Source organism: Sarcophilus harrisii, chromosome 2 (genome assembly GCF_902635505.1).
Source record: "Sarcophilus harrisii chromosome 2, mSarHar1.11, whole genome shotgun sequence".
In the NCBI taxonomy this organism is placed as follows: Eukaryota; Metazoa; Chordata; class Mammalia; order Dasyuromorphia; family Dasyuridae; genus Sarcophilus; species Sarcophilus harrisii.
The window spans coordinates 517,073,568-517,098,936 of NC_045427.1; the positions used below are offsets into that span (position 1 = coordinate 517,073,568).

Sequence of the window (25,369 nt, forward strand, 5' to 3'; positions counted from 1 at the left end):
GCTGGAGAGCAGGGGAGTCAGATGAGATATCCAAAATTCTTTTTTTTATTATTATTATAACTTTTTATTGACAGAACCCATGCCTGGGTAATTTTTTAGAACATTATCCCTTGCACTCACTTCTGTTCCGACTTTTCCCTTCCCTCCCTTCATCCCCTCCCCTAGATGGCAAGCAGTCTTATACTTGTTATAGTATATCCTAGATACAGTTGTGCAGAACTGTACAGTTCTCTTGTTGCACAGGAAGAATTGGATTCAGAAGGTAAAAATAACCTGAGATGAAAAACAAAAATGCAAGCAGTTTACATTCATTTCCCAGTGTTCTTTCTTTGGGTGTAGCTGCTTCTGTCCATCATTGATCAATTGGAACTGAATTAGATCTTTTCTTTGTCAAAGAAATTCACTTCCATCAGAATACATCCTCATACAGTATCATTGTTGAAGTATATAATGGAGATATCCAAAATTCTTGGGCCAGGGTTCAAGTTTTAATTCTAGGCCAGTTTACAGAAAAATAGTCCCTTCCCATCCCATGGGAGTTGGTTGGGCAGGAGCTTCCTTTGGGTCCTAAGGATCAGGTAGGAAGAACTCATCCTGAGGAAAAGCTTCTTAGCATGGAATCTGATCCAGCCTGACTTGACGTCACAGTCAGAATACAGCAGGATCTGTGTCCACTATCTCCCTTGAAAAGATATCAGCTCCCAGCTCCACAGCATAGTTTCGGTTTACTACTCTGGGCCATGATACATTGAACTAATTAATATCAGTTCACATACTTTCAGCAACTGTCTTTTCTGAATGGTCTTTTTCCAATTTGTGAAAAATTAATCCAAAATATTGATCCAAAATTAATTATTCCAGGGAAATTCAAGATATATTATCTGCTTGCACATATTCCCATCTGTTCTCAACCCAAATCCATGGGGATTCCATCTCAGACACAAACATCTTTAACGGTCACTGAGTTCAGATAGGATAAAACTGTCCTTCCCCTGCTTTTTCCATTCAGGGTCCTCTTAACAGTATAATTAGCCCCTCCTCACTAATTAGATAGGTGGCCAGAGGATAGAGCACTGGGCCTGGAGTCAAGAAAATTCAAACCTAGCTCTAGACATTAGTTATATGACCTTGGGCAAGTGACTTCTCTGTTTGCCTCAGTTTCCTCATTTGTAAAGTGGACTAGAGGAAGACAGCATACCACTGTGGTGATCATTGCCAAGAAAATCCCAAATGGGGTCATGAAGAATTGGACACTACCAAAACATGACTGAACAACAAAAGGTTAGATGTAACTAACAGCCCTTGCCCCATGCTGCAATCTCACCTACCCAAGGATTTCCATGAGAAAGAATCACACAATGTTTGAGCTGGAAGGGAGCTTTTATCTGAATCCCCTTATTTTGCAGAGGGAGACTGAAGTGTAGAGAGGTCATTATTTACCTAAGGTAGATCACACAGGACAGCTAAGGCTGGAGGCTCTGCTTCCAGGTCCTACGCTCTTCTGTAAGGCGCATCACCTCTCTGGCAAGGATACGAGGAAAGACAGTCAAATATTGATCATCGGGGAGCTCTTATCCAGGTTGAGGCTTAACCAGATCATTTTGCTTCTCCCAGCAAATCGAGTCCCTCTTGTCTCACTGTCATCCACTGCCTGTTCTGCTGTGAATGGGCCTGTCCCATTTCAGGTTATCTGGGGATTTTCCCCATTTATTCTGACCCTCCGTGCTTGCCCCATGCCCAGTGACCACCAGAGAATTATACACCCTAGATGAAGAATGAAAACAAAAGGAGAATGAAATGCAAAGCAGCCTCACACAGACCCAAAGGGTGAATCTCTTTGGCCAAAAAAGCAAGTCTCTGACCATTACTCGCGTTATATAAAAAAGTCACTCCCATCATGAGATGCCGGAACCTCATGTGCTCGGTTCTTTGGCAGTGGCAAATGAGCCCAGCAGGAGACCCCAGCATCAGGCCCTTAGGCCAAGTTATTCCATGAGGAGGGCTCACCTTGCAGGTCTGAGACCTCAACAGCAATCTATGCTTCTGCGGCTGCTCCTTGCTCCCACCCCCCCAGGAGTGGCAAGACCACTCCAAAGCCAGGATCCCACGTTCTCAGCCATTTTCCTGGAAAACTTCATTTTAATTTGTGGCCCCTTACTGGGCAGATACGGCAGCTGCTGCTGCAAGTTGGAATCCGACCCCGCTGTACAGATGGAGCCTGGTTGCCATGGCAGCTGGGTATTTATTACCATCCTTCTCCACCCCAAGTTGGCATTGGCTGGACTTTAGCACTGAATCAACAAGAAGGGAAGTAACAAAGAAAAGGGAATCTTGAGAGTCCAGGTAGCCGGCTCCCGACCCAACTAGGAAATAATGGTGAGTGGACTGAGTTCTCTGGTTGGGCTCAGCATGGAGCAAGGAAGGCCAGCTGTGGATGATTTCTTCTTGCTAACTTTCTCTCTCTTCCTTCTTCTCTCTCTCTGCTACAGGCAAAATTTCTGTCTCAGGATCAAATTAATGGTATGTACAGTTTGCTTTTTAATTAGCAGGATCAAACACATTTACTAGTTGGAGGCAGTTATTGCAAAACAAAACAAGCCCATTCTGAGTAGTTTTGCTGTATTGATTGCAGCTGCTCTTGTCCTTGGGTTGGAGTGGGGGTGGCAGTGGCTGACGGGGATTCCAGAGGTCCACAAGCTGGGCTGGGAGTGAGGCAGGCCCAGTCATGGCCCCGACCTCCTGGTCTCTCCTGGGACAATAGCTCAAAACCTAGAAGAAATGTTGAGTTGGTTGAGAAAAGAATGGAGAAAAGCATGAAGAGTTAAGAGAGTTGCTTAATCTGGAAAGCAAAAAAGGCAGGAGAAGGGGAAAAGGAGGAGGAAGGGAAGGAGGAAGAGGAGCCAGAGAAGTGGAAGCAGGAAGAGGGAGGGAAGGAAGAAAAAAAAGAAAAAACCTCATTAGATTTTATTCAGACTTCTAAAGTACTGCCTACCGGATCAGCTGAGGAGGATTTGAGAAAATGTCAGAAAGACGCTTTGTGGGGTTTATTTTCTTTTTAATGAACCAATTGGATGCTGAGTCACGGCTGAGATGAAGGACAGGGAAGTTTGACGTCTACAATGGTTTCTATTTATCCGGGTATGCAGTCCAATTCCCTTCCTATAATGAGAAGGAAATTAAGAGCCAGAGAATGGAGGTGACAGGACCACGGTGACAGAGCAAGCGCTGACCTCTCAAATGCACCCTCAGGAAATGAAATGAGAAACAAATGCACATTTCCTGCTTCTCTCATCTTGGCAGAGCGGGAGGGGGTGCCAGGGGGAAATGGATGGAAGAGAACCAGGCTCTTTGCCCCAATTCCTCCAAGAGGTCATCCTGCTTCCCAAGCCCGGGGTCGACAGTCCCCTTCCCTCCCCAGACATCAAGGCAGTGAAAGGGGATGAGCAGATAGATAGCCCCTCCTCCCGTCACCCTCCGACAGGGGAAGGGTTTGTGGGTCAGCTCCCACCGCCCCCCCCCCTTCCCCTCCAACAAGCCTGCCTGCCCATCTCCCTCCTCATCCCAACCAAACATGACAGCGGGCGACAGGAATTCAGACCATTAATTCTTGCTCCCCGAGCTGAGCGTCCTCAGACCGAATTAGGTCCTGGCAGGAAATGAAGATGTCACGTCCGATTTCTTTACGTTCCACTTAAAATCTTCCATCCCATCCCCCTGCTCCCTGCGAGGTGTCTCCTCTGATTAGCCCTCTGTTCAGCCCCTCTAGTCCGCCCTCCCCTCTCCCCCCACTCCCCACCCCCGCCCCGGCCCTCCCCCCAATTCCTCCGCCGCCACCCGGAGCCAAAAGCCTGCGCCATCCGAGAAGTTTGGGGAGGGAGCAGCGGCTCCCCGACCCAGCTCCCCCCGCCCAACTTTCCTCTGTTTACAGAAAAGGCAGCTAATTGACTTTGAACACCGCCCACCCTGCCTTTCATTAGTATTCCAGGCTGTAACCCTACACACATAAATGTTTCAAAAGCTTCCCCCCGGTAGAGATCCTTTGGCTCTCTGATGGATGTTCCGAGTCTGAAGAACTCCATAGTTCATTAATTAAGAAACATTAAGAGGCCTCGGGCTCCCTTGTAGCCACCAAGCTCTGCTCTCTTTTCCCTGCCTCCCCCCAAACCTATGCACAGCCTGGGGCGCGCTCCCCACGGAGGGCAAGGCTCGGCAGAGGGGGAGCCCGGGATGGGCCTGGCCTTCTAGGGACTGGGAAGCTTGGCTCCGGATGGGGACGATCCGGGGACGGAGAGATCTTGGGAGCAAAGACTGAGAGATTTGGGATTGGCCCGAGCTAGGGAAGAGAAGACAAAGGAAACCCAGCACCATCGTAGAGTTTACGGGGACGATGCTAATTAAGCAAGAATTTCTCTCCTCAGTGAGAGGAAGTGGACTCGGTTGGCCCCAAAAAGGAACCTTGAGAGAACGTTAGATCTGGAAGGTCAGATAGAGCACCAGGCCTGAAATCCAGAAAACTTGAATTCAAATCCAGCTTCAGATACTTACAGAGACCCCAGACAAATCACTTAATCGCTTAATCTCAACTGTAAAACGGGATAATAACAGCAACTACCTCCCCAGGATTGTTGTGGGAAGCAATGAAAAGAAATACTGTAAAGCACTTCCTTAGCATAGTATTTGGCACCTAGTAGGTGCTACATAAATGCTATTATTAGCAGTTTAGTCTAATCCCCTCACTTATAGAGGAGGAGGCAGGGATGTGCAGCAGATGCTCCCCTGAGTTGCCAGACTCCAAAGGGCACCCAAGCCCTTTCCCGCTGCAGATGTAGTTTTCCTTTAGGGAAGCTGTAAGTTTTAGGGGGTAGCATTTCCTCATTCCGATTGTATCAGCTCTCATTTTGTGGGCAATTGGAGGGATAAACCTGATTGGCTTTTAACACCCCCCCCCCCCATAAGGATGAAGGAATCCATCCTTCCTTTGGTTCTTTCTCCTTTTCTGAAACAGAGTTCAAGGAATGTTTCTCCCTCTATGACAAGGAACAAAGAGGAAGAATAAAAGCTAATGACCTAATTGTGGTGATGCGATGTCTGGGGGCCAGCCCGACCCCAGCAGAAGTGGGAAGACACCTGCAGGATCATAAACTAGGTAAGTCAGCTGGAGCCAGGAAGCTCTGGAGGGAGCTTCATTAAGTAAGAAGCAGCATCAGGCCTGCATCTGCAGCTGTCAGCCTGGTGGGGAAGCTGAGTCAGGGGAGTGGGAGGACCCTGGAGGAGGCAGAATGTGGGCCACCAGGCCCAAAGTGAGGAGGAAAACCAGAGGCCGAGGCTGGGGTGGGGTGGGGATGGGCCACTCTGGGCTGGAGGTGTGCCCTTCCTTTCTCCCACCATCATCCTGGGCCCCGAACACAAAAATCCAACGTGGACACAGGAAGAGAAGTCTGTGAAAGAGCAACAGAGCAGCCCCCATGATCCCAGGAGAAGAGAAAGACAGTGGGAGAAATGAAAGCAGAACATCTGTACTCAAGCTTCATGGGGAAAGAGTTAGGCCTTAGGAGGTTAGGGCCCGACCTCAGACACAATCTGGAGCCAGAAGCCAGACCAGGAGGGAAAAAACCCCTGTGGCCAAAGCTTCTTTTTCAAAAGTTCTTAATTAGAATCTTAACCATTATGGATAGATATAAACATTTCTGTATACAAAGAACAAGAAAAATGATCTTCTTTGAGTTTATTTTAAATTGTTTTTTCAATTAATAAAAATTCAATTTTTTTCTCTTCCTATATCCACTCCCTGCCCCATTCTCATCAAAGAAAATGAAAACAAAATGTCTTGATGAACAAATATAAACATTTCTGTATACAAAGAACAAATAGGATTGTATATAAAACCATGACCTTCTCTTAATTTAATTTGTAATTAAATTAAATTTTCCCAGTGAATAAAAATTTAATTTCCTCTTCTTCCTACCTCCACTCCCCTTCCCCATCAAAGAAAACAAAAACAAAAACCCTTGATGTTCTTTGTTATAAACTTAACAGTTATAGAAAAATATAAACATTTCCATATATAAAGAACAAAAAAAGGATTATGCATAAAAAACCTTCTGTTTATTTGTAGTTAAAATTTTCAATTAATTAAAATTTAATTTTCTCTCCTTCCCACTTATTCTCCCCTCCACCCCATCAAAATAAAAACAAAAATTCTTGACTCTATAATATTCAAGCAGAAAAAAAGCCCTGTCTCAGCTGTACCCAATAATGGATGTTTTCTTCTGTATTCTGAATCCACTTCCTCTCTATCCAGAAGTAGGAAACATGTTTCATCCTTGGTCTTCTAGAATCATGGGTGGTCACTGCATTAGTCGGAGTTTTGAAGTTATTCAAAGTTTTTGTCTTCTTGAGGTTGCTTGTTATTGCAGACATTGTTGTCCTGGTTCTGCTTACTTCATGTTGCTTCAGTTCATATAAGACTTCCCAGGTTTCTCTGAAACCAACCCCTTCATCAGTCTTACAAGGGCTTCTTTCCAAGGCTTGCATCGAGCGATCCTGTAAAAGCTGCTGGAACTGGGGTGAGGGAAGCATGAAGAGAGCATCCTTCAGGCGACATGGGTGTAGAGGTGGCTGATGGGGCTGTGGATAGAGCCTGAAAAGACCTGAGTTCAGATGGGGCCTCGGACACTCTGGGCCAGCCACTTGCCTTCTGTTTGCCTCTGACTACACACCTATAAAATAGGGCTAATAATGAGAGAATATTCATACAAACCCCTTAACCCACCTAGGTGCTGTGTAAACATGTCTCCCTTCCCTGTTAAAGTTGGCAGTATGTGCGCTTCCCACGTTTGACCCCATCGGAGCTTCGTCTAGTAACCTAGGAAAGAAAGAATTCTTAGGCATTGTCTTCATTTTACAGAGGAAACTAAATTCATAGACTTTGAGAAAGAGTGTGTGTGTGAGAGAGACAGAAAGAGAGAAAAAGAGACAGAGAGAGAGAAAAGACAGAGACATAGAGAAAAAGAGACACAGGGAGAGAGAGAGAGAGAGAGACGAACGGGGGTGGAGGGAGAGAGAGAGAGAGAGAGAGAGAGAGAGAGAGAGAGAGAGAGAGAGAGAGAGAGAGATCCAAGTCACCAGAAATTAGCACTGAACTGAAAACTTGCCTTTGGTAACTGGGGCCCACAGGTAGGGCCAAAGAAATAAGAGTGTTCTGTTCCACACCCAAAAGTGCTGCTCAGAGTGGTTCTAAATTTTGGCTTTTGTTTTTTGGGTTTCTGGTTCCAAGAGATTGGTTGGTTATATTCTTGTCATTATTTTCTGGAGCTTTGAATTCTTTTTGTATTTTCAAGTTTAGAGAACATCTAGTACTTTAGGGGTTTCTGATAATCCAGGAGCCCTCACAACCCCCTCCCATGCTCTCTCCTGATCTGTCTGGCTAAATGTGAGTAGCTCTCATATACGAAAGTTGAGAATGAAATGTAAGGACCTTTGAAACAAATCTCAGAATCATAGAATGGGAGTTTTGCAAGATATTTTAGGACGACTGATTTAATCTGATCATGTAATAGAAATAACACTACAAAAAGGTTTGGATTCTAATCTAAGCAATAACTAGGGTAGCATAACTACAGCTTTGCTCCAAGGCATCAGAATTTATGTTTCATGAATTGTGCTTGCAGTCTCTTAGGATCAGTTTTCTAGAATCTTTTGATGTACTTCCTTTCCTAGGCAGATCCCTAGAGATCTGGCACTTCTGGATGCCCTTTGTGCCCTTTGCTCCAGGCACTAAAATGTCTAGTTACAGCTTAGAGTTCTGGTTCATTCACTACCTATATGACCATAGAGAATCATTTAAGAGGTCTTCATGTGTAAGGGACCTTGCACTTGTTCTGTTACAAATCCTTCCTATCTCTAAATACTATGGATTCCCTTATTTTGCAGATGAGGAATCCAAATTGCAAAGATAAGTGACTTGTCCAAAGTCTCACAATTAGGAAATAGCAAAGTTGGGACTTGAACTCAGAACTTCTGACTCCAAGTTATGCCACATTTTCTCCACTTGTCCTTGTTGCTGTTGTTCAGCCATTTTCAGTTATGTCTACTCTTTTTGCCATTTCTTTCTCCAGCTCATTTGACAGATGAGCGAACTGAGGCAGATAGGGGTAAGTGACTTGCTCAACAACACACAGCTAGTTGAACTCAAGTTTTCCTATCTCCTGATCTTACATTCTATCTGCCATCTAGCTGATCCCTTCTCCAATCCACAAGGAAAGCAATTGTGGAAAAACTAAAAAGGCAAGTTCCCTCTTTTTTTTTTTTTTTTTTTTTTTTTGTCCTGAGTTTATGTCGATTTTGTGATTAAATTCCCTGTTCTCTCTCTGTTCTCTCAGTTCTCCTGGAGAAATCTCCTCATCCCTTGTGCTTTGGTGTTTCCAGACAGAAATGCAGAGCTGGATTTCTCTACCTTCCTTACCATCATGCATAAGCAAATGCAACAAGAAGAGCCGCAAAAAGAAATTCTATTGGCCATGTTGATGACTGATAAAGAGAAGAAGGGGTACATCACCGTGGAAGAGCTAAGATCCAAACTCACTAAACTGGGAGAACGGCTAACTCACAAGGAAGGTAAGGGAACTTTGAAAGCAAATGAACCATCGTTCAAGGCCACCCGGTCAGAGCTTAAGAGGACAAGAAACCCAGGCTTTTGCTCAAGGTTTCTTGGCAAAGACACTGGAGGGCTCCAGCTCATTTTACAGAGGAGGAAACTGAGGCAGGGTTAAGTGACCTGTCCAAGCTCAGTTAGGAAGTGACTGAGGTTAGGTTTGAATTCATAAAGATGAGCCTTCCTGACTCCAGACCCAGCACCCTATCCACTGTACCACCTAGTAGCCCTTAAGGCAGTTGGAGTAGATGTTTTATAAGGTCCCTTCCTACCCCTAAAATTCTGTGGATTTAAAGCACAACTCTTTTTTAAAGTTCTAATTTTGGATAAGAAATTGAACTCATTCTAAGCAGGGACAAAAATGCTGGCATTTTCTTGAAATGTTTTAAATCAGACTCAGTAGCCCTGTGAGTATCTAAGGAAAATCTGTTCTTCCAAGAATCAGCCGGTCCTTTATTGGAAAGTAGTTTTCACCAAGGATTTTTCCTCAGGCTCCTCCTTGTTCTGGAAGTTCACTTGGGTATCTGACCTTTGCTCCTTGACAGTAAGAAAAGCAAATACCCGGGACTAATCCTCGTCTAACAAACACCCCCACAATTTCCAGGGAAATACAGTATGTCAGGAATGCACAGGAGGATTCCACTGGTTGAAACTTTTCCAAATCATCAGAATCTCAGCCAACCTTTCTGCCTCTTAAGAACTTGCCTTTTTATTTGAGAAACCAGATCCTCCTCTGGCTTGACTCCAACTCAAAGCCCCTACATCAAATAAAGACCTTGCTCCAGAATGAACGTTCCCTTTTAGTTCTATCCTTCCAACCTCCCCTCCTCCACACTCACAAGACGGTTGTCAGATCCCAACTCCCCTTTGCCCTTCCTCCCACTTCGGCCATTTCAGAGCTGGGGAGCTGGGGTTAAGTGATTCAAGGATCCAGCTTCCTTTCAGCTGGTTTCCCTTTAGCATCACTCTCAATTTCATGTTTTTTCCTAGATGACAACTCAGAAATCTGGGATTCATTTTCCTTCTGGCTAATTGGTTAATTCCTTTTTTTTTTCCCCCTTGGCCCCTACAAGGAATTCAACTGATATTTAATGAAAGCCCAATCTAAGCAACAGAAAAAGGTAGATGGGAAATCTACTTGTTATCCGGAATAGATCCTGTGGGGTTTTTCTGGGGGGGAGGAAGTGAATCAAACCAGACCATTTATTTTTTAATTTTTCTTTGTGACTCCAGCATTTAGTACAATGCTTGGCAAATATTAGGTGCTCAAATAATTGTTGATTTAACTTGTCAAAGAGATCTTAACAGAAAGTATTCAAGCTAAAGTTCTTTTTTTTTTTTTTTTAAACCTACTTCTTAGTGGGTTGAGAGGCAAGCAGCTTCAGTGGATATGGAAGTTGTAGGTCAAATCTTGCCTCTGCCACAGATTAGCTTCTGATTTTGAGCAGTTTACTTCTCTGTGTTGGAGGCCTGGAAACCATGAATGGTAGATTGAAGATCTGAATTTGGGAGAGGGTGTTTTCTCCACTTAGAGTTCTTTACCCTGAGGAAATTATCAGACAGCCAAGAAATGTATGAGGTTCAGTGCAAGGTATTTGAATTAGCAAAAGGAAATAATATCAAGATCCCTCCCCTTAAGCAGCTTATATTCTAGAAGGGGGAATAAGACTTATGTCTACCAGTGACTATGCTAAATTTGCTTTTAAATAGAAGATTATGACAGATTTGAGAAGGGAGTAAACACTGTGAGGTATCAGGAAAGCTTCATGAAGGGGGACGTGGGAGGGTTCCTCAGCGGGGCTTGGAAGAAAAAACAAGATTATACCATGAGACACTTCAGAGAGACAAATTCAGAAAGACCAGTGGGAGTGGGACAAAGTTAAGGAAGAACTACTTACTCTGGATGGGCTGGAACATAGTTGTTATTGTTCAGTAATTTCAGTTGTGTATGACTCTTTGGGGTTTTCTTTGTTTTTGAAGGGACCATTGAGGTTGAGTCTTAAAACCAATAAGTGTTAAGTGTCTGAGGCTGGATTTGATCTCAGATCTTTCTGGCTTCAGGGTTGGTGCTCCATCCACTATGCCACCTGGCTATCCCTCTTTGGGTTTTTTTGGGATGATTTACTGGAATTGGTTTGCCATTTCCTTCTTTAGCTCATTTTACAGATGAGGAAACTGAGGCAAATATGGTGAAGGGACTTGCTCAGGGTTACCCAGCTTGTAAATGTCTGAAGTCATATTTGAACTCAGGTCTACTCTTCAGGCCCAGTACTCTATCCACTTTAGCTGGGACAGAGCAAAGAAGGGTAATAGTAATAGTACGGGTAAAAATAACAGGTTGGAGTCTCTACCCCCAGAGTGTTTTATCTTGCAGTCCATGAAGAGACACAGGAACTTTTTGAGCAAGGGGATTTTCAGCTCAGACTTGCATTAGGAAGATAATTTGGGCAATAATCTCAGAGCTGAACTCGAGTGAAGCTAGACATATTTTTATCATCTAGATTGGGATCTGTATGTTTTCAGGACGGGGCTTACCACCTTTCCAGGAACTGGATCTGAGAATTTTATGGAGTTTTTGTTTTGTTTTGCTTTCAGGTTTGGGTAAGTAAGAGGGAATAAAAATGAATAGTTTCAGAGTTAGAAAGGAACTCTAATGTCATGTAGTCCCACTAAGCTATATAAGAATAGAATCCCTTTTGGAATATTGCAAAAGAGTAGTCACCCATCTTTGGCTTGAAGATCTTCAGTGATGGAAGGCAACACTGATGATGAAAAAACGATGAACCCAGAGACAAACCTCTGCCCTGTCAAGATTTTGTCTAAGACTCACTCTTCCATCTCCAATTCTGCCCAACGCCACCATGTCATAAACAAACATCTTTGTGAATGACTCTTAACACTGAGAACTACAACAGAAGAAAGAGCCTCTTTGATTATAAAGCCTTTTCTAGGACATCTCTTAACTTGGGAACTGGAAGACCTGCCCTTGCCAAATATGATCCAACACACGTCTAGGGTATTTTTTTATTTTAGAGTTTTGCATGTCACTGAATATTGGAAGGAACCTCAGGTGTTCTTGGGTCAAGAAGCCTCTGTCCTCTTCTAGCAGTCCTCTAGTAAGGGTAGAACCCATTCCCTTTCTATTCCATCTTTGGACAAAAGATTATTAGCGAGGTTTTTCTTTTTTCAAGCCTCTTGGCAGCTTCCATCCTCTAGTTCTGATTTTGTCTTTTGGGACAAAAACTCTCCTCACTGGGGATAATCCTTCAAATCCTTGAAGATACAAGACAATTGTGTCTCTTCCTCCCAACATACAGTATAATATTTGGGTCCTTCACTATCTTGCTTTCCTCTTCTTGACTTGGTTCAACAGGATCAATGTCTCTCCTAAAATATGGCTCTCAGAAATGAACAGTCTTCCAGATACAATTCAACAAGGGCAGAAGTAAATTGGATCTGTGACTTCCCTGCCTCTGAATGCCACACTTTCCAATATAATCCATGGTTTGGGGGCTCTTCTATCACAAAGAATAGAGGCAGAACATTTTCTGCAGAGTAATGTCAAGAACACAGCTAAAACCTTGGGGTCTAAATAAACTACCCTCAGTATTGAAATGCTTAGTTCTTTCTGCAGTTCATGCCTGCTGGAAGTGTTAAGCACTTTGAATTTTTTGGAGCTCACTGAAATCAATTATGATGAACCTGGAGTCAAGACAACCTAATATTCAATCCCTGCCTCAGACCAGCTGGGCAAGTCAGAACCCATTTGGGGCCCATTTTCCTATTTGCAAACTGGGAAGATTAGAGTAGATGATCTGGTACCATTCAGCTCTGAATTTATTTTTTGATTCTTTTCAATAACTAAAATGGTGGAATGGATAGATCACTGGGCCTAGATTTAGGAAGCTCTGTCACTAATTATGTGACCTTGGAAGTTCCTTGACTTCTGCATCCACTGCCTGGTTGTTGTGAGGATCACATGAAATATTTGTAAATTGCTTGGCGCAGTGCATGGCACAAAGTAGGTACTGAAAATATGCTTGTTCCTTTCCCCTTCCTTTCCCTCTAGGGAATGGCCAAAAACTTAATATTCATTGTTGAAAAAGGAGTTCGCGTAGTGGACTTCAGTCAGGAGGTCTGTGTTCTAGTCCCATCTTCTGTCACTGATTAGCAAAGTCCCTTTTTTTCTGTTTGCCACATCTACAATAAGGGAGCTGGCTTAGCCTTAGATGATCTCTCCTCCATCATAGCTGTACCATTCTACAATTCTCTGGATCCAGGGAGTGGATGTATACTAGTTTTATCCAAAAGACTCTAAAATCATTGTAAAGGATTTAAGGATAGAATATTTCTCCTCACTTTTTCAGCCCAATAACTACCAAAATTGTGACTGATACAGCATCTAGATTTTCCCCCTTAAGTGATTCAACCAGTTCCTTTATCTGCCAAGTCTATAGGATTAAAAGGCAGCATTACAGCAGATGAAGATCCAGTTTTGAGCCAAGATCTGGAATCAAGTCTTTACCTATGACACAAATAAGGGCTTTATGACTGTGGCCAAGTCAAATTCCTTCTTAGTGTTCCTAAGCAATTCTCTGAGACTTTTAAGTTATAGAGTAATCCTACCAATGAAAGCACAGATCTGGTTCCAAACAATATATGGAGAGTTAGCAAGTAGGCTGCTGTTAGTCTCCTAATTCATGTGTTTAATGGTCTGTATCTAAAGCAAACAACACATGCCACCAAACTCACAAATATCTATTATTGGTTTAGCCAGCAAAGAAAATAGTAGTGTTCCCAATGAAGAGAGAGGACCAGTTTTATCTCCTCCTGTTTTAAGGCAGAAAGGACATCAGATCTTGGCAATCCAGGTGCTAAAGGATTTTTTTCCTCTTAAATCTTGAGCAGCTAATCAGGCTTGAAGGCATTTCCAAGACCTGGCCCTGGCCTACTTCAGGACCTTGGTTCTTTACCAATCATCAGATCAGGAAATTGTTACCGAGCATGACCTGAATTCTACCCAGATGGTATCATCAAGCACTAGCACGATGCTGGAAAATCGTGTTTTCCATTAAAATGGGCATGAGGGAGTCTCCTGCTGGCAGCCTTCATCTTGCTAGAAAGTGACTCAGAGCCCCCAGCAGTAGAGGGATTTGATGTTTAGGGACGACATACTGGGATGTTTCCAACTAGCCGGCTGTTTCGTAGGAAACTTCTTGGTGAAGGAAGATAAATTACAGTCTCCTCAACTTCCTAAAAATACCCAGAACTACTATTACTAGATTCCAGCTTGGGCACTGAGTATAATAATTACACTTTGGGAAAGGATGGCTGAGCAGAGAATCACAGGACATTTTCTAACTGCCCTGAATAATATGTGTATATGGGGTTTTGGTCCCAGATAATTTAATATGGTGACACTTTTCATATTCTGATTTAAGGGTCTTAAAAGTCGAATGCTTTGCAAAAGACAAAATAAAACCTTGAGTTATAACAATTTACAGTAGAGAGAAGTTGCCCTCATGTAATTCTTAACATGGGATCCATGAACTTATTTAACATTTTGATAACTACATTTCAATGTAATTGATTGTCTTTCTAATCCTGTTTTATGTATCTAAAAATATAATTCTGAGAAAGGGTCAATAAGTTTCACCACACTGCCAAAAGATTAAGAACCTCTGCCTTAGAGCAAATGATGAAAAGAGTAGGAAAAGAAGTTTACAAGGATTGACTTCATACTCAGGAATAGATGGTATTGGGTAAAAAGGTATAGTTGTGAGTCTCCACAGACCCAGGGATCTAGAACCAGAAGAAACATTGAAAACAATTAAAAAACCAAAAAACTCAGATCAATTATATCTTTGTGGTTTTATAAATAGATTCATTTCAGTTCCACTATTCTCATTTTTAAAAAGAGGAAATATTGTCATACAAAAGATAACCCAGTACTAATTATCTTATTGGTATTGTGGAATAATGAAAAGAGAAATAAAAGTTTTGCCTTCATACTATCTACATCCAGGTCAACATGATTCCAGCTTAGGGATAAGGATACAATAAGTGTTTGACACACATTTATTAAATTAAACTCAATCCCAAGGACAGAGGATCCTGAACAGACTGGGCTAATCTTGGCATTAAAATGGTGGTTCAAACTGTTTTTTTGAATAAAGGCTAGAGTGAGAACAAGGTTCTTGCTCATAATGGTCTTTTCTTCCTTCCTCCTCACTTTCCCAAATTCTTAGTAAGTCCCTGGGAATAGTTTAAACTCAGGCTAAAACCATTTAAGATTGGCAAAATCCAAAGCCAGGTTCTGAGGGAGAACTGACTGAGCTCCCAGGGCATAGTATCTTATCTATTTTGCACTCAAGGTTTTGCTTCCTTCAGTGTGTGGAAATGCTATTTGCCTGTGGGTATTCTAACATAATGGAAAGATTCTTTGGGGAATCTCAGTTTCTGAAAAGATTGTAATGTGATGCATGCAAACAATATTGAAACTGAACTCAGATATTAATGTGATTCATTCTAGTGGATGATCTCCTGAGAGAAGCTAATATTGGACCAAATGGCAAAGTGAAATACAATGAATTTATCCAAAAGATCACCCTTCCTGCACCAGATAACTGACTTGGATATATATGGATACATGGAGTCATTTCTGAAATGTGAAAACATCTGATACTCAATTGGATTTCTTCCTAAGGGGAATGGTAATGTCATACCTCAAGTGCTACCTTATGTTTCTGAGGCAGATACAAGAATTTAGCTGTGATGATACAAATAAAATTGTTTTTAACAATGCTATGACCTTAACAAATGAGTGCATTTAAATGGGGCCATCCAACAAAGGCCAAAAAGGTGGTGGTGGAGTCTGGAAGATTCTTCTTCCTGAGTCCAACTCCAGCCTCAAGACACTTTGTGTAATCCTGGGCAAGTGACTTTACTTTCTTTGCCTCAGTTTCCTGATCTGTAAAATGAACTGGAAAACAAATGGCAAACCAATGTAGTATGTTTTCCAAGGAAACCCCAAGTGGTGTCATGAAGTCAGACATGATTGAGCAATTAAATACCAAACACTACTTTTAAAGCTTAGTAACTATCTTTCAAATGAAAAGAAAAATTCTTTGCCATTACAGCATTAAGTTAAAATATTCTTGGTGAGTTTTCATGCTGCTTCATAGGGTCACTTCCTAACGTAGAACCGTAATAGCTAAACATGGGGAAGCTGTAATAATAATGTATTAAGGTCCTACTACAAATAGAATATGCTGAAATCCATGGACACCCTACACAAGCTTTTCTTTTTTAAACATTTCTCAACACTTAGAAAAACACTATCTATTACTAGAGGCATGGGCTTTGGTGGAAACTGAACATTTCACTAACTAGAGAGGTACATTTATGTTTTCACAGCTTGGCTGTTTATTTATTTATGTTTTTCCCATCACCCATGGACGTGGAGCTCCTTTCTCTCTTGCACACCTCAAAAGTTAATAGGCTCTTCTAAAAAGTTAGTTAAGGCCAACCTTATTAAATGTGCCTTTGATACAACTCCTTTAGGGAATATGCCTTGGATCACTTCTGCTCTCCAATCTTTTCTCTCTCTCCAGGTAACAGCTCCTTATCTACTAACCTCCTGGACCCCAACCACCTCCTCAAGCTCTCTGGCTGATAAAAATTCAAATTTCACAAAGACATTAATAAAACATGTTCTTCCTGGCCACCCACTCATTTCTCAATCCCCTGCTCTCTGGCTTCTACTCTAAAACTATTAATAAACTCAGTGATTAAACTCTGATCTTTTTCTCAGTTTTCATCTTCTGTGACTTCTGGAGCTTTTAACACTATCTTGCTTCTTCCTATCTCTATATACTAGTAGGATGTTCCTCAACCTCTTTGTAGCATTATCTTTTCCATAAACATGAGTATTCCAAGGCTCTGTTATGGGATCATCTTTTTTCTTTACACTTTCCCCTGGTGAAATAACTTGACTTTACAGTCTTTAGTTTGATTACTATCATGTATCTATATTCACCTCTACACAGAACCACCATATGAAACAGTGGTATTTCAAATTGAATATGTTCAAAAACAGAAACTCCACTTCCCTCCTTAATTTCTATTTGGCCTAACCCCTCCAATCCATCCTTCATATATTGGCTAAAATAATCTTCCTAAAGCATAGGTATGACCACTACTTTCTCAAATATTTGAAGCGTTTTCGGATTAAAACAAAAACAAATCTTTAGTCTATCTTTTAAAGCTCTCTATAACACTGCTTCTAACCTCTCCAGATTTATTGTTTCTTTTTTTGTAGGCAAACTATCACTAGTTTTTCTCTGAACTTGTGTTGTACTCTTGAATGTAATCCCCAAGATAAGATTCCTTATGTCATCTAAAAGGTCCAGTTGAGGTGTCATCTGCTTTGCATAGTAGTCTGATTCTACCATTTCCCCTTACTGTTTAATGAGCCTCCTCAGATATTTCTAATGCACTATCTGGATCTTTCCTTTGCATCCTTTAGTCTTTATGGACAGAATTTTCTCTATTTGATAATCTGCTTCTCTGCCTACCGTGGAATATACCTCCTTAAGAGTAGCAGCTGTTTCAAGAACAGTATCAAATCACATTAATACTAACATAATAGCTACTGAAGCTTAAAACAGCACTGAAACTTTTGAGATTCTCTAGTGCAAACACACAGGAGATACTTAATAAATGCTAAATTTAAAAGAACTCATTTCTTTTTCACTCATAAGAGGAATATGGAATCCTGCAACTTTCTCCTACTTATACTATTTTAAGTTGTTCCAAATAGATGTATCAACTCCAGAATCTTTCAACCAGATTCTAAAATATTAAAAAAAAAAAAAAAACCTCTGCCCTCTCCCCCCAAATCTGTTACACTTCCCATATCATATTATACTAAATCACATAATTGCATGTGGTCTATTTATTTCTTTGTGCCATTTATAGAATAGTGATAGTACTCTTAATTTTATTCAAAAATAGGTGCAAGAATTGGAAAAAAAATTATCATCATAGAACTTGGAGGAAGCCTAGAGTCAACTCATATCACTTCATTTTAAAAGATGACAAAAATGAGGACTTGAAAGGGAAATCAACTGGCCCAAGGTTGGTTAGGTAATCAGTTGTAGAGCCAGGAATTATTTACATCCAGGTCTTTGGACTCCAAATCCAGGGAGTGTACTACTATCTTCTTTGCCATTCACATGACAACAACAGGATAAAGGATGCTTGCATATTTCTTACTTACCACATAGTCCTTTTATGGTAAAATTGTCTTTCTTTCAAGTTTCTGGTGCTTTGGTAAGATATCACCTTATATGCCCAGCAGTATATTTTACAGAAGACAATTTACTGAATGCTTTTTTTTTTAATTACATCTAAAGATCTCTACATAAACAGATAACATTCAATAGGTAAACAATTTTTTCCAATGCATGTAATAAATATTTTCACTTGGTACTTTTATACAAACTGACATTGGTCTACTATACATTTTTAAAAGCCATTTTACTGGTTTGGCATGCGGTGTGGAAACTCTAAGAGAAATTTTTAAGGCAATGAGTCACAGATTTAAGTTCATGGAATTTATGGTAACTTTTATATCTGTTTATATACATTTCCCTTTGTTAATTAAACAATTAACAGCAGCACACTCTGGGACCACCAGTTATTCTCCCACCCCCTTTGCATCTAAGCTATTTATTTTTATTTTTTTAAAAAGAATTTAACAACACTTACATTGATAAAACAAAATCTTTCCTAAAATAATTTTAAATGTGCTTTAAAACCTTGAAATGCTGAATGTATTTAAAATTGAATTTAAAAAATTCTTCCCACAGTTATTAATTTTAAAACTGGGCTATGACTCCAACCAGTTTCAGAAATCCAATATGAAGAAGCAAATCACACTCATGAGGCTTGGGTGAACCTTTGCTAAAAAGGTAATGTTCTAGAATTGTGATAATGCTTATATTAAGGAGAATTAAGAAATTTTTTAATCCTCAAAATAAATTATAATCAACCAGCCTTGGCATGGTTAAAGTTCAGATTTTCTTTGTAAAATATATATCCAATAATGCCCACAAAAGCAATTAAAAGCCATGTCAACCCTGCTATTCAAACAACAGTTATTTACTCATATTTGTGTGCATATATACACACACATACAGTATTGTACATAAACACATATACAGACACAAACATACATACCTACTATGAAAGACTCAGGCAATAGGAATGGGAGCCAAATGCCTAAAGATCAGTTACCGAATCTGTTCACAGACAGTTCACCAACATTGAAAGAATCAGACAAAACAAAGAATTACTTTTAAAAACTCTTTCTGCGACAGAAATGCAGTGTGATATGACTAATACTTTTTTTTCTTACTGAATTGAAAGGGTCAAGCAATAGACACTGAGATCTGATAGTATAAAATAAAAATTGCTATCAAATGCAATATTTAAAAAAATTCCAACACAAGAAAAATATAACCCAGTAGAATGAACACCAATACTCAAAGGTAAGAGAAAGGTTAATTTCTTTTGTGAAAGCATGAAGGAAAATGTGAATGAAAATGTACTTCCCCCTACTTTCTGCCTTTGTTTATTTAGGTCTGGTGTAATGTTTGGTATTGAAGAACATGGAACCATAAGATAGTCTTGCTAAATAAATGCTGAGTGGTTTTCAACTCTTATTCAAAAAGTTTGTAATTCAGTTCCATACCCAAAGGTATTGCCCTGAAAACTTTAAAAAAACTCAAAAAACCTTTTAAAAATTACCTTTAAAATTTTAAATTAATGGAAAAAAATGTGCCTTAATGTGATGTGAAATAAGAACTCCCCATATGTTTTGTCATCATTTCCACCCCAAGGTCAAATTTAGAGATATGATTTTATTCCTAAATATATTAGTCTAAATGAATAAGCCAGCAATATTTCTAAAAAGTGTTTAACCAAACACCTCAATACCAGATTCAATTTATAACTGAAGTTATTTCCCATTTTATGATGTTTTATTTTAACTGACATTTAATAGACTTTTATTATAAACGGTCATATAGTGAATATAACTCAGCCAGTTATGTGTAGAATACACATGCTCAGGGGAAGACTATTTAACTCACTTGTAGCTCACACACACTTATCTATAAATACATATATACACACACATATACATATAAACACAAACATTTTGTTTTGTTGTTTTTTTTTCCCCAAATTCAAGTCAACAATTTAGTGGCAGAGGGAGGCTGTAAAAACACAAAGACTATTTTTAGATGCTACATATTCATGTGAACCAATACATTTATCATACAACTGATCATACAGCAATCTTGACTTCTACCTGAACGAAAGTAGGTCATTTTGTTATCAATGCAAGGTTTAAAAAGACATCTTCATACACAAAAGGTGGTCCTTGATCAACTGTGAAAACAACTAGCTGACATCAAGTGTTCAAACATAAAAACCCAGACTGGAAAACTGGCAAATTTAATATTCCTTATCTTTCCTGATAAACATATTCCCTGCACTTTCAACCAGCTAGAAAAATATTCTGTACACCAGAGAATACTGTGTCTTCTCTGATGGTGACTTTGGGACACAAGTAGAATCACCTTTCCCCCTTCAGTTTTTCTTTATTCTTCTCCCACCCCCTACCCCCCTTCTGAAAACAGCTTTCAATCTATTTACACATTCCACTATTAATGGTTCAGGACAACTGATTCCATAGTTTTATAAAATATCTTTCCTATGTCATGCATGTCTTGAAAAGGTGAAGAAAACTAAATTTAAAAAAAAAATAAAATATAAGAAAATTTAAATGGTGGACATTAAGTTTGGCCCAAAGCTTAAGAACATAAGCATTACTGATAGCCAGAAATTAAAAATGACAAAGTAAAAAAAAAAAATTATGATTTTTCAAACCCTTTATCAAATTGAGGATTTCTACAAGATGAAATCTACTGGGTGCTTACAGAATTATTTTTCCAAAAAGCATTTACTTTTAGAATTATTTTTCTTTCAGCTTTTTTTTTTGAATGCTGTATGCACCATGACCTCATTCAGCTGCACAAACCAAGCAAAAGAGCATTTTAAATTATTTTTACTGCCTTAGCCTGGTGAAAAATTTTTTTCATGACAACTTTTTACCACTTCCACCAAAGCAGATACTTATAGACCACATGAGTAATAGGTTCTGGCAAACCAAAAGTGTTCCAATTTCTAATATTCCAACTTCAGAGTTAGAATGGAAGTATGTCAGTCCTTTTCAGATTAAGATATTCTTAAGTCCACTAAAGACTTTTTTTGGGGACCCAAATTAACTTTAAGTGGTATCTTCAAAAGAAATATTCAGGGTATGTGCAGCAGGTAGAAGTATGTGATGGAATACAAGCAACTGGGATATTTTGCAAAGATTCTTAAATGTCAACTTTAAGATCTTTAGCATTTTGGGGGAAATGGAAAACTTGATATTCCAACTGAATACAAACTTGGATAAAATCAGAAGTGATAAGAACATATACTAATACTAATACACGCACTCCCATAAACTACATTCTGAAACACAGAGGGAATGAATGCACCAGGACAGATGAAATTTATATAACTTAAGTTTGGGTAAAATCTATGCAAAACACAGAACTCAACTCTGCCATTATCAGGAAATGGCATTTTTAAAAGGTATTTTTTCCCTCTAACAAAAAAAACAAGAAACTGCCTACAATTTAAAACTTCATACATGCAATTCCTTTTTCTGTTACTGCAAAGAAAATAATGTCTTTTATGCCCAAACTACAAAAATAAAACCACAGGACAAATGTGAATGTTGAAAACAAAATCTTCAGAATCCAGTAAAATGAATAAAAGGTGGTTTGTGGGTGGCTGTTTTTTTCTTTTTCTTTTTTTTTTTCGCGTGTTTTACCAGACAGGCAGTCTTAGGTTTATATACAAAAGTAAAACTGAAAATATAGTTTTGTTCTCTGTACATTTCTTTTAATTTTTTCCCTAAAAAAAGGAAAAAAAAACACACACTTGTGTACGTTTCTAAACAGAATAAAGTAAAACAGAGCACAAAGTTCTCTTCTTTCTGCCAAGTTCATTGAGTCTGGGGGTAGGAAGAAGGGGAAAGGAGAGGGCAAATCAGTCCAATGAGATAATGTCCGGTATGATGCCAAAGATAGATGCTGTGTCTGTGCTGCTTCTATTGGCAACTGCATGGCCATGACTTTCTCGCAGGCTGTTAGAGGAAACAAGACTGCTGTTACTGCCACTACTGCTTCCATTCGTGGTTGGAAGGGCAGTACTACCTCCTGCATTTAACTGATCAAGAAACATCTGCGAAGAGGCATATGGGAAAAAACGAGACGAGTGTAAGAGGTCTTGATCATCCGAGACAGCTGCTGCTGCAGCGGCAAGAAGGGAGGTGTTGTAATGCTAAAAAAAAAAAAAGAGAGAGAGAGAGAGACACAAATAATTTAAAAATTATACTTCTGAATTATTGTTTTCTTTCCAGTAGAACCAATTAGAAATAGAAAATTGAAATATATTGTAAATCTCTAAATGTTTCTTAGTAAGACAAGTGGTACAATGAAGTGAATTTATATAGTAGTGATCATTTACCTCTGGAAACCTTGGTTTCTGAAACCACAGGAAAACTGGAAATAAAAGTATTAAGTGTTCTTTATTCCAATGCAGAAAGCAATTAAATCTCAAAAAGTCAAATTATAATGCAGGGCAATGTTTCTTTTCTCTTTGTGAGAAGATATCCCTTGGCTAATCAGTCAAAAATAAAATACCATTAAAAAATTAATTTATCAGTCAAAATAATTTGCTACCTATAGGTATGACTTGAAGCAGTACTGGAAAAAGCCAGCAAATAATTACTTTTACTACACTTAAACACAAGTGAAATAGAAATTTTGATGTACTTGCCCTAGAAAAAAATGAGAGCTGTAGTATGTGGCATTACCATTTAAAACCTTCCAAGGAAAGTTATTTTATTTTAAATGTAAAAGCTGTACTTTAAAAAGAAATAATTTGTAGAGAAAATGAATAATTTTTTTTCTTCAACATACCTGATTGTCTCCTGATAAAAAGGGAAAGAAATCTAAACCTGTTAAGAATGAAAATAAAATGTTAGTATCTTTAAAGACAAACAAAATTTTAAAATGTCTTCAAATTAAAAAATATATTATCTCAGTGTGTCCCAAAAGTTTGAGTATAGTTAGAAGACATTAAAGCTTAAAACTGCACTAAGACTTTTGGAATGTCCTATATAAATGTAAGCAAATACATTGTATAAAACTTTATATTCTTATTCTCTAAAAGGTTGTTGAAGGTCACCAGTTTTCAATGAAAATTAAAGAAATTAAAAAAACAAAACCAAAAACAAGAGCAACTTTTAGTGCGTCCCCCCCCCCCCTTGCTTTTTTTGTTCCCTTTCTCGATACTTAAAGCAAGTATTACTCCAAGTAGTTATCCAGAGGTGAACTCAGAGAAGTGGGAGTAGAATATCAAGAGTTATATGAAAGTTGGGGCAGCTAGGGGCAGCGCATAGAGCATGAGCTCTGAAGTCAGAAGGACCTGAGTTCAAATGTGACCTCAGACACTTAACTTGTCTTGGCTGTGTGACCCTGGGCAAGTCACATAATCCCAATTGCCTCAGGGGGAAAAAAAAGAAAGAAAGAAAGAAGAGTTATATGAAAGCTTGTGTTACACTAGCTGTCTTATTCCTGTACAGGGTTCAAAATAATGACAGGAATAATTATTACTTACAAAAGGTCACCTAACTAACAGGGCTTCACTCTCTCTAAACTATTATATAATTGTCATCACGTCTGTTCTCATCATAATTTGGAATTCAAAAGAGAGTAGTTGAAGAACAGGTGAATGCGGCAAACATAAAATGTTGAAATCACAATATAGGGGCAGACCCAAGCCAACTGGGAAGAAGTTTTCTAGAAAACTGGGATTTTTTAATGAAGTTGGTTGACAGATACATATATGAAATACCATAAATATATAAATGGAACAAAGACATGCTAGGATGGTACTAGGTACCCCAGGATACAAAGCTTTCACTTTTTTCCTCTTATATTCCCCAATTTTTCCATACAGTCTAGGCACTACAGTAACATATCTCTAGGGTTGATTAGTAAAAGGTAGCCCCACAAAAAGTATTAAAGACGAAGCTCTAAGTAACGACCCCAGTTGTGCTTTGGAAGATAAAAATAATTTAGAGAATTTTTCAACAAATAAATCATTCTGATTTTTCTTTTAGCAGATTTTCAAGGCCTTATAGGTTTTGAAAGAAGAAACTTTGGGGTTGTTTTTTTTTTTGCCTTTATGAAATATATAAACCTAAACAAAAGTAACATGAAAACAGCTAAGGGGACAGATTGGCAGAATCCCAATTCACAGTGTCCTGAAATAAATTATTTACCTTGATCTTAATCTGTGATTCTAGAAATCATAAGGTTTAGAGTAGCACTGTTAATCTAGCAATCACACTCACTTAACTTAAAGAAAATAATGTGCTAAATGCTTTTTGATAATGTTAAATAATTCTTATAAAACTAAAATGTGGTTGTGGAAATAGTTTACATTTCTTCAAAATAAGAGCCAGATCAGCCACATGGATTAAAATCAAGTAAACATTAAAAACATTCTAGCCTATACAATTAGGGAAAAAATCCAACAACCTATAGCAACATTATTTAAACTGGAAAATTTGGATTTATAACTTTAAATGATAACCTTATTTTTAGGAGACTATATATAAAGGTTGCTGAAGCTTTGAAGACTTGTAGATAGCTGTTCCTTCCAAAAGGTATGGCTGTTCACAATACCCAGAAGTCATTTTACTCGTTATATGTTCTAGGCATAGGGGCCATAGTCATCTATGTTACAGAAATGTACACATGCTGAATTTTAACAGAAGTGCAAAAACTCACCGGCTTATACTAGTCAAAGCTTTAAATATTTTACAACTTTCCAATTCTACTTTAAGCTCATTCAGAAGAGAGCAACTTGGATCTGTTTTATCCACAATCTTATTTGCTAATATAGGCTTAACCTACCTTGCAAGTCATAAGGCATGGGAGTCATGTGGAATGGATGCCTGTAGTCTTGTATGAGGGATGTATTAATGTAGCTTGTGTCTACAGCAGGAAGACTTGGGGTTCTTGATACTGGAGATGCTTGATGAGGCAGACTTAAAATGCTAAAAAGAAAAAAAGTTTTTAAGTCATTTAGATTTCCCATTGATTATGGATAAACAGAAATATAATTCTTTTGCTTTAATTTCCAACTCAGGAAACTCTACAGTACCTTCAGAGGTTATAGGAAGAAAGAAACAGGTATAATTGTAATAAAAAGCACCACACTTTATATGCCTGAGGCAGGAATATCCCCTATCCTAACAGCATACCATTTCTTAGGAAAACATACACTTAAGTCATGTCTTTCTTTGCCCCTCAGTTTTATGCACCTAAGACAAGGGCCTTGAATCCTTTGTGCTTGCTTCAGCTCTAATGATAAACATTCACACATATCACTAACCAGATAGTAAAAAGAACTTACACTTAAAGAGTAGGCAATTGTGTGATGTCTCCATTAATTTAGTGAAAAACATTAAGATTAAAGATAAATTTTGAGGCAAAAGCAAAGAGGTGTGGTGGCTAA

The 25,369-nt window shown here is 39.1% G+C and overlaps 2 protein-coding genes and 1 long non-coding RNA gene across 7 annotated transcripts in view; 1 reads left to right on the top strand and 2 right to left on the bottom strand.

The window, feature by feature from the left end:
• Nucleotides 1–819: 819 nt before the first annotated feature.
• LOC111719493 lies at nt 820–3,771 on the bottom strand. The gene is made up of 3 exons (XR_002769625.2): nt 3,599–3,771; nt 2,993–3,159; nt 820–2,769 (listed from the first exon to the last, which is right to left on the bottom strand). It is a non-coding gene; the product is annotated as an uncharacterized LOC111719493 (long non-coding RNA).
• Nucleotides 2,234–15,458, top strand: CALML4 (calmodulin like 4). The gene is made up of 5 exons (XM_023498415.2): nt 2,234–2,376; nt 2,490–2,520; nt 5,006–5,146; nt 8,428–8,616; nt 15,186–15,458. The coding sequence occupies exons 1-5, from the start codon at nt 2,374–2,376 to the stop codon at nt 15,281–15,283; spliced, it is 462 nt and encodes a 153-aa protein (XP_023354183.1). The 5' UTR covers nt 2,234–2,373; the 3' UTR covers nt 15,284–15,458.
• A 2,556-nt stretch (nt 15,459–18,014) lies between these two features.
• Nucleotides 18,015–25,369, bottom strand: part of PIAS1 (protein inhibitor of activated STAT 1) — a 183,721-nt gene continuing 176,366 nt past the window's right edge. For all 5 annotated transcript variants that reach the window (XM_031955322.1, XM_031955324.1, XM_031955321.1 and 2 more), the window contains 3 exons: nt 24,766–24,908; nt 22,762–22,799; nt 18,015–22,120 (listed from right to left, as the gene is read on the bottom strand). In XM_031955322.1, the coding sequence (XP_031811182.1) occupies nt 21,827–22,120; nt 22,762–22,799; nt 24,766–24,908 (475 nt within the window). In that variant the 3' untranslated portion in view covers nt 18,015–21,826. The remainder of the gene's footprint in view (nt 22,121–22,761; nt 22,800–24,765; nt 24,909–25,369) is intronic.

What these genes read in the sequence shown, in the direction of transcription:
- CALML4 (XM_023498415.2), top strand. An exon ending in GTCTCAGGATCAAATTAATG is followed by an intron (nt 2,521 to 5,005) that starts GTATGTACAGTT and finishes TTTCTGAAACAG; the next exon opens with AGTTCAAGGAATGTTTCTCC. An exon ending in ACGGCTAACTCACAAGGAAG is followed by an intron (nt 8,617 to 15,185) that starts GTAAGGGAACTT and finishes GATTCATTCTAG; the next exon opens with TGGATGATCTCCTGAGAGAA.